The sequence below is a fragment of the Esox lucius genome, chromosome 22 (assembly GCF_011004845.1).
Source record: "Esox lucius isolate fEsoLuc1 chromosome 22, fEsoLuc1.pri, whole genome shotgun sequence".
In the NCBI taxonomy this organism is placed as follows: domain Eukaryota; kingdom Metazoa; phylum Chordata; class Actinopteri; order Esociformes; family Esocidae; genus Esox; species Esox lucius.
In genome coordinates, this window is record NC_047590.1 from 6,974,023 (window position 1) to 6,990,000 (window position 15,978).

The 15,978-nt window shown below is 45.2% G+C and overlaps 1 protein-coding gene across 4 annotated transcripts; it reads right to left on the reverse strand.

Moving 5' to 3' along the window:
* Window positions 1-265: 265 nt before the first annotated feature.
* On the reverse strand, window positions 266-14,500 carry rbms1a (RNA binding motif, single stranded interacting protein 1a). 4 transcript variants are annotated; one of them, XM_013139984.3, is made up of 13 exons: window positions 14,430-14,500; window positions 10,164-10,315; window positions 7,642-7,700; window positions 7,364-7,455; window positions 5,923-6,080; window positions 5,744-5,823; window positions 5,429-5,541; window positions 4,819-4,959; window positions 4,632-4,682; window positions 3,057-3,158; window positions 2,764-2,829; window positions 2,559-2,634; window positions 266-2,466 (listed from the first exon to the last, which is right to left on the reverse strand). In XM_013139984.3, exons 2-12 carry the CDS (start codon window positions 10,304-10,306, stop codon window positions 2,566-2,568), a joined length of 1,074 nt encoding a protein of 357 aa, XP_012995438.2. In that variant the 5' UTR covers window positions 10,307-10,315; window positions 14,430-14,500; the 3' UTR covers window positions 266-2,466; window positions 2,559-2,565.
* Between the last annotated feature and the right edge of the window lie 1,478 nt (window positions 14,501-15,978).

Sequence of the window (15,978 nt, forward strand, 5' to 3'; positions counted from 1 at the left end):
TTACTTATTTGAAGGCATAGCCCCCTCTGGTGTTCATTCAAGGTACAGCAGATTATTTTGATGAAATTGTAGTACACATTATATGAACAATTATGGTTAAGTGCCTTGCGCAAGAACAGAACAACAGATTTTTCACCATACCAGCTCTTACATACAGATGCTCGTGCCACAATAGCTGTAACTGAAGGTGTTAAGTCAAAAAAAAATTAAAACAAGTACTCTGAAATAAAGTAAGGAATAAAATAAGTTAGGAAACAAACACGTCTTATGGGATTGATTAATGGTGGGATTTTATTCAAATGTTTTTAGGAGGAAAGCACGAGGATAAGATTGATAGAACAATCTGGTGAAACCAACACAGAAGCCAACGGCAGCAACACAGGAAACAAAAATAAAAAATGAGCTCTTTTTTCTTTTTCCATCTGGTGTTACTGAGCATCATCATCATCATCATCATCATCATCATCATCATCATCATCTAGACATGTAAAACAAAAACAACAAAACATCACTCTCCACCTTATAGAAACAATCTCTCTTTCTGCATAAATTACTACTATTTCATTTATCGTCATCAGCCAGTCTATATCACACACGTGTTGGTTGAATTTGTGGTACAACTAGCCTATAGATCCAGACACAGAATTGCACTTGGTTTAGACATCGCTAGCTATTCAAGACTAAAAATATAATGGTTGCCATTCAAACTTCCAACTTACAAACTTCGGCAACCACTCACCACGTGGGCTGCCAACAAAAAGTTCCATACAGAGGTGTGTGTGTGTTTCTAGGGTACAATACATCAAGTCTAGCCGTCCTGCACTACCATATGGTCAATTCGCATCTCGCATTAAAAACACCTCATCCTCCATTATTGGAACATTTGTTAGATTAGCAGCTTTGCTTTTTTTTCAGCTTTGGAGACTCTTAAAACTGTGGCGGGAGCTAAGACCATACTTGACATGTAACAATGTTCATATTGGAAAAACAAAACTTAAAACAAGATTCATCATGATACTACACTAAACAAGACAAAAGGTGTATTTATTTAAGGACAGAGTAGTAAGGAGGGAGATTTCATCATGAGAGAAAATGTATAAACTGCTATTGGCCAGCTCCTGAGCTTGGCTTTGGATGCATTTCAAATCACATCCCGTTCCCTATATATCGCACAACTTTTGACCAGCGATCTATGGGCGAACCTTCTGGGGCCAAGCCGAAAAAGAATGCCCAACATGAGGGACAGGATGCGGTTTGGCACTCAGCCTATGTGTTCTGTTCTGGTGAGGGGGGGGGGTGGACCTGCAAACCCAACCATACCAGCCCGGACAGAACTCTGAGGTAGATTAAACCAGTCACACATGACCAAATGTTATCAAGATGACTACTAGAGCAAAAAAGACAACCCCGTCAATTTTGTGTAAGGTAAAACAGATTGCAATTTCATCATAAAAGTAAAGCTTTCTTCGTTAATATTATCTATTAAAAAGTAAAAAGGAGAAGGGGGAAAAAAAGCGCCTTTTAAATTGAAGTCTTTTTTCATTCTGATTGTAGGCCGTGTTTGAATTATTTCGGGGGATGAGATCAGTGAGTGTAGGATCGTTGGTTGTGTGCGAAACATGACAAATGAAAACGAAACACCTATACTTGAAGGTCTACAGAGACCGACAGTAGTTTGGATTAAGAGAGGCCTTTCTGTTAAACCAGACTGGCACTCACCATGGAGAGAAATAGTGAAACATTACAAAATCAGTGCCAGCCTTTGTTCAATTACTATTCTGATGTTTTAGGAAGGCACATTATCCAACCCATCATGTATTTGGCAAAAATATCTGATTCTTTATCAGTTCTCTATCCACTGATTGATTGACAGCTGCCAAAACGGCCAACCCTACTTATTTAATCTGATACAGAAAAATCTTTTCAGTTTGACAATAATCCTAAAAGCCTAATTTTAATGACAGTAGCTTATCAAGACCAAAATAATCACGAGTAACACCTCACCAAATGAACACTCTTTGCAAGCAAAATAAAATTAATCATACAGTATATCTTGACTAATAAACTATCTATAAAAACCATTGGGAATCTCCTTTTCCTTAATTCAACAGATTCTTAAAAAAGCAAATCAATCTCATGCACCTTTTAACCTCACGTCACACTGTAGGCTACTTGCCCCATTGCATCCATTTGGAGAATCCGTGGTATAAAATACACGTCTTTTCGTTTATCAAAATAAAACTTTTTTTTCTTTTTTTTTTTTGAAAGGGGGAATAATTGTTGGTTGAGTCCATTTTTACATCTGTATCCTCGTATTACACACCACACTCTCACTGCTGTTTGTTCCATCACACAGTCGTTTGGTTGAAGCTGTGCAAAAGAGTTCTTACTGGTCCAATCAGAAGAGGCTGTGACTGTGACGTCATCAGTCAGCGACGACAGCATCCATTACTACTCAGAATTCACCTGACAAAACACAACACAACCATCAGTACACTCTGTGCAGGGCTAAAGGGCCACTAGACGATGTTCTACCACCTCATATACTGAACTTTTACCTCACTATTACTTGCTCTGCTGGCTGTAGGGAGATGAATTGTTGGATGAATCGACCTGCTGCTGAGAACCATTGTCCTGAAGAGGAAAACACATTGGGGCGTCATCAGGTGACAGTACACAATGGTCAACAGTTACATTAGATAACACGTGAGAATGGTCCACGTTGAACGTGTTAAGATGGCAGGGGCACAACCAGGTACTTACAGCTGTCTGGTGCATGTGGGCATACGGAGACATGTAGGGCACAGCAGCGTTGGCGGAAATATACTGCTGCCACAAGAACAACAAACGAGTGTTACAATAGATCAACTGAGACCGACCATGTATCATGATTTGACAAGGGATACTGGGCTACCGAAAAACACCTCTGGTAAACATTGGAGAGACGACTCATTTCTAGCCAATCCCAAATCACCCCCGATCCTGTAGGCTCTTTGCGCTTGTTTAAGTTTAATCAATCTATTTAATTGAGTTTATTTTCCCAGAATGCCCCTCACCGCTCCACTGCTGCCCAGTGAGAGGTGGCCCATTTGCTGTGTCATGATGGCGGTAGGCTGCATTGACATGGTGTGGTCCACAGAGGGCGACATTACTGCCTGCTGTAGGAGGGAGACCGAGAGAGAGAGAGAGACAGAGAGAGAGAGAGAGAGAGCAGGAAAGAGGGGAGGTAGTGAGAGAGAAAGAGAGAGGATTATCATTCTACAATCAATACAAGGTCATCCTCCTACTAAAATCCCCTGAGGATCCATAGAGAGTAGCCAGATGAAAATATTTGACTGAAATGAGTAAAACGTGTGTTTACGCTTTCACCACATTAACTGATTTCTAAATCCTTTCTAACACTGATACTGTACACAGATACCCCTGATACGACCCCCCCAACACACACACACACTTTTTTGTTTTTACCTTTAGGTCGCCTTCATGAGCCAAAATGCCTTAAGGGAATGTACCATTACTGTGTGAAAAGGAGGGGTAACGGACACAGACACTTGTTCTATTTGAAATTATCCGTTGAGGGATGCAAATGGTTTCGGTCATAAGAGCGTGTCTGCTGCAGGCATTTCCTGTTGGCACCCTACTGCAGTGGGAGCTGAGAGCTGGAGGCCAGAGAAGCACGGCTGTACATCTGGCTCCCAATTCACACCCTATTCTCTAAATGGTGCACCACACAGCGGCCCACTTTTGACCAGGGCCTGTTGTAATAGTGTGGCACTTTGAAGTGAATAGGATGCCATTTTGGGTCAAATCAGAAGCCGGATAATAAAAAGAGCTCTGCTTTTGTCTCAGGTTCTGTCATTAATGGCTCTCTAAACCCAACGAGACGGTTTTGTGTACACAGAAAATATATCAAGCCCAGCTGAGATTTTCCATTCAAAACTTGGGCCTTGATCAAAGTAGTGCGCTATATTTGGATAGTGCCTATGTCCTCCCTGTCACATCCAGATAATAAAAACAACCTGTCCTCCCTGTCACATCCAGATAATAAAAACAACATGTCCTCCCTGTCACATCCAGATAATAAAAACAACCTGTCCTCGCTGACACATCCAGATAATAAAAACAACCTGTCCTCCTAAAAACAATGAAATTATTCCACCATCAACAAATTATGAGGTAGGGCTTCAGATTCCCTGAACTGGGCTCGGGTCTGTTCTTTTCCCACAGATTTTGGGGGTGTTTGTCTTACAGTGTCAGTGGCAGAACACATTGATTAACACAGTAAGTAACACACTCTTTCTATAGTCTATAGTATGCTAGCATGGTGAGCAAAATAAGAATTGTGTTTGTACCAGGAAAGTAGGCCACAATATAAAATATAGTGGACTTAGGTTAAAGCACTAGTTCTCAAACCTCTCCTCAGGGCCCCCCTGTTACGCATGCAGGTACCCACAGGGTTCGTAACACCCCCCCCCCCCCCCCCCAGCCACTACATGTTGTTAATCTGTTCTAGAGATAGCAAATCGGATTCAACTCCGTAACTAACTGCCAAGCCTCGTACCAGGTGAATCAGTCAAGAAAATCTGGATGTTGTGCCGGAAAATGTTTTTTCACTGTTTCATTTCTCTTACCGGGTGCTGCATGATGAAGGGTTGGTGGGCCATCCAGGAAGGATTCTGTACCTACAATGTGCAAGGGGAGAGTAAATACAGTGCCAGAAACACCACCTCGTGCCACAGCCTTCGTCTTTACAGTGCATCGAATTCAAAGTGGTGTTGATTTCATTAAATGCTGGTGACGCGGTGCCCGGGCCTCCACCTGGTATGACGTGACGGCGGACATGTAAGGCGACATGGCCTGCTGAGTCATCATTCTGTTGGTTGCCAGGGCGTAGGGAGACGCGTAGTAGCTGTTCTGCATAGCAGCTGAGGTGGGGTCGTAGGTCAGAGTCATTCCACCCTGGTGGGACGAAACCAAACCTTGTGATTAAACACACACACGTTAGCATCACAATAGCGCCCATCAATACTGACATCTATAATGGACCCTTGCGTTCATAAACCAGTCTCTCACGGTAACACTGGGCCCCGCTGGCAAGTCATCAGCCAAACTGGTAGTCAGTGCGGACAGGATCGTCTGCTAAATGCCTGACAGACATGTAGGGGGGAGGAACTAGACAGACACATTGGCGGAGGAGCTACAGACAGACAGACACTTACGGAGAGGAGCTACAGACAGACAGACACGTACGAGGAGGAGCTACAGACAGACACGTACGGAGAGGAGCTACAGACAGACGGACACGTACGGGGAGAAGCTACAGACAGACAGACAGACACGTACGGGGAGGAGCTACAGACAGACACGTACGGGGAGGAGCTACAGACAGACAGGTGAGGGGAGGAGCCACAGACATACAGACACTTACGAGTCTCAGCTCTCCCTCCCGGGGCCAGGTGCGGCCGTTGGGCACATAGGGACTGTGGCTGTGCCTCTTCCTCTGACCATCAGCAAATTTGCAGAGCAGGGGCTCAGAGGGGGCTAGAGGCGGAGAAACACACCACCATCATCAGTTTCCATTTCTGAAAGTGTTAATAATACTGTAATATTGGGCTCAGCTGTAAAGGCTCTCTGTTAAACTCTCTGTATGAATAAAGGTGCAATCAAAGAAGATAAAACACAAAGTCAAAAAGTAGCAGCGCAGCCCAAAGTATGAGAGAGAATAAGCGAACCTAGGCCTTACCCATAGTTCCGTGCGCCGTCTTGATAAACTTTCCGTTGAAGTGGGCAATGACCGAGTTACACATCTCCTTGGACTCCATCCTGAGCAGAGCAGCCATAAGTCACATGTAAGTCAGTGAGAATGTGGCCCGCGACGTAGCGCTCCTGCTAACTGATACCGGGGCGTTGTACCGCTCTCACCTGGCAAAGCCGACTCCTCTGCTTGCCCCGCTGTAATCCCTGAGGACGCGCGTGGAGATCACCTGTCCGAAGGGCCTCAGGAGCCCCTCTAGCTCCTGTTCATCTATTGACACTGGCAGATTGGAGATATACAGGTTGGTTGGATCCTGCTCTTGTTGCTGTTCAGTGGAAGGACAGAGGAAGGAGGGCGCAGAGATATTAGGATAAAATATTATAGATACCTTGGGCAGCAATGCCAACAACAACAACAACAACAACAAACAAAAGCCCTTTTGCAATTACATTAAAGGTACTTTACCTGATCTGATTGTTTCGCATTAATAAGGCACGAGCAATGGGAATAATGTGTTATCTAAAAACAACAAAAATGCTGACAGGGCACGAGATTGCTTGGGCCGTGTTCTGAATTCATGAAGGTCATGACAAGGTGATGTGGTGTTCACAGTCAACAACACTGCACATATGGTATTTGGCCCAAAATGGTGACTGGTCCATTTCTCTGCTCTCTGCGAATCCTTTACATTGTGTTAACAACTGGTTCATTTTTCCCCAGGCCCTTCCCAGTTTTAACCAATCCCAGCTAAACAGCTTACTCTACAATAATGCAGCTACCATGCAGACGCCCAGTTTCTGCATGCCTCGGCACAAATGCAGAAACAAGCTATGTACAGGTCCCCTGAGAAAGAGATAGTGAGAGCAGCACGGCCCTTCATTAATGAACTCTCTCCCTGTCCAGCATTTAAAACCAGGGAGTGAGAGAAAGAGAGAAGAGAAGAGAGAAAGTTAGAGAGAAAGAGAAAGGAGTGAAAGAGAGAGAGAAGAGAAAAGAGAGAAATTCCTATGGAAAAGTGGCCCCGGTGAAACTGGCAGGGAGAAAAGTTGTTCGGCTCCAAAATACGTAACCCGGGAAACATATTCGAGCTAATAAGGCATGACACCAGAAACCTATGGCTAACCCAGCTCCTCAGGATCTGTCTACTGTAGCCCAGAGCACATTCCCTTCTGGTTGCTATGCCTGCAGTCAGACAGGGAGGATCAGGATATTTGCGTAACAGCAGGAAGCTGTCGATCCTGTCCTGTACGTTTCCTGGCTAGAGTGACAGGTTTTTGGGCGGAGGGAAGGACAGAAGACATCTAGTTTTAGCAATGAACACGAACGGGGTCATCCCCTGAGTGGTCAGTTGGGGTCACGTGACTGACTGCTGTTCTGCTTTACACACACACACACACACACACACATGCGCACACACACACACACACACTCTATGATTCCATAAATTAAACACTGACATAAACACACTTGAATTCCCAAACACACTTACACCCAGTCTTTGAGCACAGTCTAGTGCTTCGTAAGAACCACGGCTCTAATGGAGAAACCAGCACAGACGGACCTGGGGCCCAGTGTTGTTCTGCAAGCGAGACACAGCGTTCTTCTCACCTTAGCCATCTGGGCTTGGATCCCACTTGTCTTCAGGGCATGGACTGCCTTCTGGGCCGCTGAGGGGCTGTCAAAGTCCACGAAACCGTACCCTGGAGATGTGGAAAGCCAAGAACCCACAGTGGAAGTTCAGAAACCACAAGTCAGTCAGTCAGTTTGCTTTGTGATTAGACGACCAGTCTGTTATACAATCCAAAAAGTGTTAAAAATATAATTCAAATAGAGTCAATATATTGGAGACATTGGCGGAAATATTGGAGTGCACAGTACATACTGACCTTTACATTTGTTAGTTGTTTTATCCAGGATGGCCTTTGCCGATACAATCTTGCCATATCTATGAACACAGGAAGGATCAATGTTAATAACAGGATGTTGCTCTCTCGTCCATTCATTGTATTGATTGTCGATAAAGTATGCGCACACGATTGTTGTAAAGGTCAAACTATATTTCAATCTGGGGCCCCTGACTGGCGCACTGGTCTATGTTACTGCCTCATAATCATGCTGTCCAGAACAGCTTCCTCACTGTAGCCATGGGTTTGAATTCTGATTCCGGTACGAATTGGCTCAGCAGCATGATCAGGAATTGGGCAACATAGGGTTAAAAAATATAATAATATGAATAATAATAATAATGATTGTAATAATAATAAAACATTATAATAAATAATAATAATAATAATAATACAAATAAATAATAATAATATAATAATAATTAAAAAGACACCTTTTCAGTGTCTTATTTATTTAAATGCAGCCGATAAACCCTTTTCACTCAATTTTAACCACCAATGGGCACAAGAGAGTACAACATTTTAACATGGCTCCTCCCGAGATGAATTATTTCTGAGATTCTGCTTCCTTTCACAATGCTCTCTCAATCAGGAAGAGAGAGATCGTAATGAGAAAAAGGAATTCTATTCAGTTCCCATCTCCATTAGGCCAATATGCACCACCCACTGAATAAAGCTGGGGATGTAGTGGTGTCTGGATACCGTGATGTAGTGCCTACAATAGACTGCCTCACTCAGGAAAGCTACCAATCCTTGGTATGTGTTATCAGGACCTGTTCAAAAAAGGAGACCATGAAGGTCCGAAGGCCCCGAAGCTGGTTGAAATGCCGTTCGCACAACCAGTTTCGGCTGCCCTATACCACAGTCAGCGGCAGGGTGATTCTGTGCTGGTAAAGTCATATAACAAGAGCTGGGAGTTGGAACGCTCGGCTTGCACAAGAATGCATGACATCATCCCTAAGAAAAACCACCCCATTAAAGCCAGGCAGCAGCCTTGTGAGGCTTGGAGGGAACCAACAGAGTGTGCCTCGCCATGTCATTTCACTTGACAAGTTTAGGATAAGCACTGAATGACTGTATCTCCCTTCGTCTATGGTGTATCCAACCACATGAAATGCCATACTGATTGGCCGGCAAAACAGGACGCACTTCCATCATTATTTATGTGTGCATCTCTTCCTACGCTCACAATTTCATGACGTTCAATTCTCCGATTAGCAACTCCGTCTGCCATTTACACTTGACGTTAGTGATTCTCATCCGGAGCGACACACAGTCAGTGAGACATCTGGAGCCATCCACCAGGGACAGATCTGAGCCATTTTGCACCACCCTCTGCGAGAACTCCCGGCGCCGCCGGCACGTCGTGACCAGGATTCAAACTCTTGGCCGCAATGACTCAGCCACACTGTTAGGCAATGACTACTGCACCACTAAGGGGCCAAGGAAGCCCTTCTGCCGAGTCACTGAATGACGGCAACAATTAAAACGGACTGGAGGTGAATTCAATGTCACATATACATACATTGCAAAACATCTCTAAAAGCTTTGGCACTGAAAGAAACAGCTTGTTGCCTTACCACAAAAGGAAACCTAGCTATATTTTCGATGTTGTAATATATGAAAAATGTGTGGTGGGATGTAGTTATGTAAACAAAGAGAAAACATTAACATTATTGAAACAGCTCCCATTATGCTAGAGAGCAGTCAAACGCTAAGCCCGAAGAAAACAATTCATGACTAGCCTTGAATAGCTAGTCCTCCATTTCAAAACTGGATGTTGGATGGTACATTTATTGAGAAGGTGGGTGTCGAAATCTTTCCTCTTGAGCATTTTGAGGTGGAATGACCCCAGAGAGAAAACAAATCCATTAAACCACAGGCAGAGCCACAAATCATAACTAACATCAAACTTCAGAGAAAGAATGTCAGAGCTGAAATGGTTCCAAGCTGTTTTGCGGAACCGATATTTTAAGGACATGCATCATATGCTGGTTCAGCTAAGGCTTTGGCTAACATTTAAACCTAGTTGCAATGAAAGGCTCTTTCATTTCTGCTTTGGGCCGGTGAGCAGAGCACCACTGGGAGCAAAACACAAGCAAACAAAACAGAAACAGCTGCCGTTGCCTCTGGTAACATGGCTGAATGCCTCGCTCCATATGCTAATGACCCAGCGGAGGCCAGAGGCGCATGGAGACAAACCCAACCAAACATGAATCGCCGCATTCACCAATCCCGATACCCTGTAATAACAGGGGCCTGTCCCCCACCCTCTCCGCAGACAGCATTACAATTTGTTCAGTTCATGGTTTAGCGGGCTAAAGTGACGCTCTCTAGCTAGTTGGTAGAAGCAGTTTTAATCCATTGATGTAACATCAGCGTGTGTCATTCAGTCAGTCACTACAGCCAGTCATAGGTGTCATTCAGTCAGTTCTGTGTGTGTGTGTGTGTGTGTGTGTTGTGTGAGCGTCGGAAACACGGCATGTCCACTGCGCGTTACTCACGGCTGGCAGAGTTTGACCAGGTCCAGGTCGGTGGTTGCGGGGGGCAGACCGCGTATGTAGAGGTTGGTTTTGCTGAGCTGGTCCCATCCTGTGGTGCTGCTGTTGCTGCTACTGCTAACAGTGCTCGGGCTGGCTGGAGCCATGGGGTACGACTGCAGAGAGAGAGAGGGAGGGAGGGAGGGAGGGAGGGAGGGAGGGAGGGAGGGAGGGAGGGAGGGAGGGAGGGAGGGAGGGAGGAGGGGAGGGAGGAGGGGAGGGAGGGGGGGAGGGGACAAGAGAGGGCGAGAGAAAAGAGAAGGATGGAGAGGGCAAGAAAGGGGAGGGCGTCAGGTACACGGAAGAGACACTTTCACTGGGTAATCTGGCAACCTCGCGCAGAAACGCTGGCGTTTGTGCCCCACCCAGGAAGTGTAGATAAACGGTAGACAGGCTGGCACGACTGTGAGACCCACGACGACTGTGAGACCCACGACGACTGTGAGACCCACGACGACTGTGAGACCCACGCCAAAACCTTCCAACGCCAACTATCTACACGCGCACCCACCACATCGTATTTCCCTTCTGTTTGTTGCATATATTTCATTGTTTTCACTCTACATTTTACAGAGTTGTCTGCGTTTTGTCACGGTGAAGTTTGGTGCGTATTTTTCCCCCGGGGGGGGGGGGGGGGGGGGGGGGGGGCCCTGGAAGATAGCGGGCAACGGGATAAACGTTAAAATTGAGACACGTTTCAACTCATTCAGACACACCTTTGTAGTTGCTTAGTATTTACATGGTAGACAGAGAGAGGAGAGAGGGCATCAGGTAAACACAGTGTCACTAAACACACACAGACCTACACACACTGTTAGGTACACACAAGGACGTGCAGACAAAAAACCGCAAGCCTTCTGTACGGGCGCAAACACGCCCACAGACACACAAGCTCACACACGTGCGGAGACGAACTCCGTAGTCCCTTGCCTGCGCGAACACGGAACGCGCTCTATGGCACCCTTTGTGACACACCCAGGAAGAAATCCGTCAATCTAGGAAATAACCCCTCCAATAGCAAACACACGAATGCGCACACACAACCCCCCCCCCCCCCCCACCAAACAACCTCAGCCACAACACACTCCAGTCAACAGTCATGTGGATAAGAAAATGACTCCTAACATGAACAGTGCTGTAACGGATTTATATTCATGTGCAATGTCAACTAATATTGCATAATCATCCCATTTACACATGAAAATATTTGTTGGAGTGCCTACTTGCGGAATGCTTTTGCCAAGTCTTCCATCCTTTTTAAATTCATTGAGTTTTTATTTTCGTATATGTACTCTTCTATTCACCGAAGTCTCTGTTTTTTTGGGGCACTGTGGGACAACGAACCTGCACATTGGCACCAACCTATTTGCCTACATTTTGTGTTTTGGGTGTATTCGACCAATAAAGGAACAAGAATGGAATGAAACACACCAAAACGTTCCTCATGCCACTCCGTTCAAGGTGAGACATGGGCTGCTTTCCTGAATATGACCCACAGCAAAGACAGACCGTCAACAAGGCTCAGACAGGAAGTACATCAAGGGTCAACGTTCGGGACAAACAAAGCTTTCCACCCATGCCAGCCCATAAACACAACTGAATTAACAGTGTGCTTGATTTGTTAGTCCCAGTCTAGGCTTAACCTGTGTCCGTGAAACCGGCCCTGAGACACGAAAGCCTGTTATGCCAAGCTTAGCTGGGGAATGAGACTCGTGCTGCAATAGTATGTGGCATTCCACATCTTCCACACAGACTGTATCCACTGTTTTTATTTTTATGTAAGCTGCAAAAAATGTGTACGCCGTCTTGGCTAGCCAAGAAAGTGACGGTTGGTGATATATGCTTGTTGTAGAGCACGCGAGGAGATGTGAAGAGCAAACAGTAACACGCATCAATGTATACAGTCCCATGACTGACTCCAGGTCATTCAGCCCCTAGCAGTCATCTCCAGTAGTCACGCTACATGGCCAAAACTGACAGTGGCGGTGACCTTGTGTGATCTGTTGAGCTGGGGCATAGGGGCTGTACAGTATGACGGTTAGTAATCGCAGGGTGGGATGGAACGCGTAAAATAGCATAAGAATAGTAGGGCCATTTACATTCAAGTAATCCAGCAGAGGTTTCTTACGGCAGAGGGTTTCTCACCCCCCCCCCCCCACCACCCCGTGGGACTCAACCTAACACTGTGCCCTGCCAACTGAGCTGCAAGCCCTACTGTTCTGTCCACCGTTTTTGCAACATGAGGGAATACAGCTTTTCGCCAAGGCACAGGAGGTTGTGCATTTCACAATGTCTGCAGTGGGTAGAGGGGCGGAACTCCCAAGGTGAGTACAATGGTCTAAGCAGCAGCGGCGCTGTCTAGGTTCTAGCCCTGGGGTGGGTGCATGTTGCTCAGTATCGCCCAGGGTGGGGGGTTGGGGGGGGTCGTCAATAGAGATTCACTTGGCTCACGGCCCTGTAGGGACTCCATGCAGCAGGTTGGACCTGAGCACCCCTGGGACTGGCTATGATGACAGGGTAGTAACTACAATAGGGCCCTAAATATTTTCTGAAAGCACGATCGGCTGTTTCCCTGGCGACATTCTTGCCTCTCGGGTTCCTTCCATCCTCCTTCCTTCCTGTCAGCGTCTGGTCTGGGGGGGTCAGTGGCAACCGACCACGCTGTGTCGGCGCCGGACCAAAGCCCTCCTTTGTGTGGCATTTCCTTCCTCTTGCTCATCCATTCAGATAGCTCCGACCCCCGTGAAGCCACCCCGAAACCACCCAGAACAGGAGAATTAATCTGGCTGTTAGGAAGATACCTAGTTTAGCCATCCACCTTCAAGAGCAAAGCGTGTGAAAACAAAAAATGGCGAGGGAGCTGATATACCGGCACATTGGATTAGGCCAAGGCCTACTGATATAATTCACGCCAGAGAGATATCCTAGGTGGACTCTCAGAACACACAATCACCTCCATCTTGTGGGCGAGAATCACTGACAGAGGACGAGGAACTAGTGCATAATTTATAGCCACCACATTATTTTGCCAGTCGGTAGCGTCGGCAGTGGAGATATTCTGGGCCTACCCACCGAACTCACACAGTCACCTCCATCTTGTGGTCTACAGGGCTGAATCAGTGCTGAACTGCACAAAGGGATTAGCAGCTACACCTGAGAAAGCCTGGCTTATTTTAGATGCACGAAAAGCCATGTTCACTCCAGTACACTGACACACATTAACGGCAGGAGGATGAGAAGGCCACTCACTAATCAGGCCCGTGCCCAACTAACTTGAGGCTGGTGGAGCACAGCCAACCAGTACACTGGTAGGCCTACACAGCACATTATTCTATTCTAGAAATCCAACAAATGTAGTAGGCCTTCTGAATGCAGTGCAATGTTGTTGGTTTTTAAATTATTTTATATATTGTGTTCTATTCTAAACAATCAAGAAATCTAGCAAATACATATTCATGAATCATACCGGCCCGTCCCTTATCCGTCACCATGAGCAATTCGAAGGGTATCTGAATGTTATAATTGCTGTTACCAGTCTATCCGGATGATGGTTATTGTAAAGCCTTTAACGCAAAAAAACTAAAAAAAACAATAAAAGCTGCTGAGTTAAATTAGTCTGTTTTGCCACTTCAAGGACAAAGGCAATAATATAAAATGGATACTAATGCAAACAGCAGACTTAACCAAAATGTGGAGTAGCCCGGGTGCGCGCTGTTGACTGTCACACTACATGACTTTGTAACCCTAGGGTCAGTGCGAGGTGTTCAAACATTATAACATCAATGTCACCGTGTCAACTGAGGTGACGAGATAGTGGGACCGTGCGCGCACTTGTATTGGATGCGTTTAAGGGAGTTACGGTACGGACCTAAACCATCCCAGGGCTTTTTTTTGGCCTACCTGCTTTCGATATGCACTCTTCAACGGGTTAGCAGTATTTGCAAAGATCATGCTGAATAGCCTATTCCAGATATTCCGAGAAAATGTTGTTTCCAAAAAAAGATATCGGATCAAGATACATGCAGAGCCGTTTATTATAATCCACTGGGTTTATTTGGGGAGAATCCGCATATCGACGGGATAAGAATTGAACTCCGGTATTTCCGTTTAAGATCCTGATCCAAATGTCCCCGTTGTCACATCTGTACCACACACATACACACACATACACACACATACACACACACACTGCGCAGTAAATGGTTTAATCCCACCAAAGGGTCGTCCTACCCAGGCAGAAAACTCGCTCAGTTCATTGATCTACGACGTCCCGCTGACCGCTCCTGAGTCCCACCTACTACAGACCAAACCATTAAGCGAACATACACAGGGGCGTTTCGAGGTAGAGTTAAATGAAATACCTTGGGATTGAGTACGATTACTAGTAGTATTCTACGCACAAAACAAACTTACAGAATCAACAAGTAACGTGTAACCCGTTACTGTGATAAATGTATATATGCATGTTAATACATTGTATCAACTTGTCGATCCCCACACGCAGCGTTTTGTTGACGCCCACACATACCATACATTCTTTATCCCCTCCCCCACCCCTCCCCCTCCTGGAGCTCAATGGTTAGAACTGGAGATGAAAATTGACAGGTCAGGATAGAATGGTAAAGGATGTGTGGCTCTGTTAGATAAGCAAAATACACGTTCCATGTTAATGGTTTGTGCCTCATCCAACATGAAATCTCTGTCAGACCGAACAGCCGAGACACTGTGTTTTTTTTAAAGGATAATGATATAAAAAGCTTATGGGTTAGATGTTTGTGATGTGTTGGCAATTTTTTTTAGACCTACAGACCCTATAGGGTCACCCTGGGGTTAGAAGTGATATACAGACTATGATCTACAATCAATAAAAGGTCTACTCTAAAAGTGCAATCTGTAATGGGAGGCTAAATTCACCTCAAATCCCACTGTGCTCAATCCAACTTGAATTATTTAGTAGGTTGGAGAAACCCAATATAAAGCTACCTGATATTTATCAAGAATCTGGGTCTTTGAACATGGTATAGAAAACCGTCTGTACAATTCAGAGTGCTAGTTTTTTGTGTGCTAATTAATGTTTGTTACAGTATTATGTGTTAGTCACATGATGTACATATGTACTGTTATATCCTTGGGGAGAAATAAAGCGTAAACCCCCCTTGTTTCACCCCCTCCATGATAATAACAACACGCTTGGATTCCATTAGCAGCTGTCTTCTGGCAGACACCACTCATTCAGTCTATGTTTTACACTTTATTTTGGCAGCCATGTTGTTTCCATCAGAATTATAGAGTCCCATCAAACCTGACTATGTAAATCCACACTACAGAAGGACAGTAGTTATTTACAGTGCTTTATGAGGCAAATCGACAGCTGAATGGTGCATGATGTTTCATTTTCCTGACCTCAACAATAAAATTCCCTTCAGAAATGATGAATGAACTCCTGCAATGTAAATGTGAGTTTTTTTCTGTACTGTGGTAAACAGTCAGTTGATATACTGCATTATTCAACTTTGTTTTATAACTCATTTTGAGAAATTCCTAGTCATCCCAATCCATACTCCTGGTCAGAATCAGTGAATACATATGAAAGAACTTCCTTCCTATCTTATTTTTGTTGCCAATTAAAATTCCTGAGATAGCTGGCCTGGGGCCTCTGTAATGTGATCCGTAGATTTGTGTCTACACATTCCTAGAGCAGCAAAGCAAACCCTCCTCCTGATGATCTGTAGCCAGACCCCTCCAACAGTTAGCAGGCAACACTACAACTCTGGCTTTT

Excerpts from the sequence above, each read along its gene's own strand:
- rbms1a (XM_010886527.4), bottom strand. The coding sequence starts at position 14,150 with ATGATCTTTGCAAATACTGCTAACCCGTTGAAGAGTGCATATCGAAAG. Across the intron at positions 7,456-7,641 it reads AACAACTAACAAATGTAAAG|GGTACGGTTTCGTGGACTTT; the intron begins GTCAGTATGTAC and ends CCACATCTCCAG. Across the intron at positions 2,830-3,056 it reads CACTGGGCAGCAGTGGAGCG|CAGTATATTTCCGCCAACGC; the intron begins GTGAGGGGCATT and ends TTCTTGTGGCAG.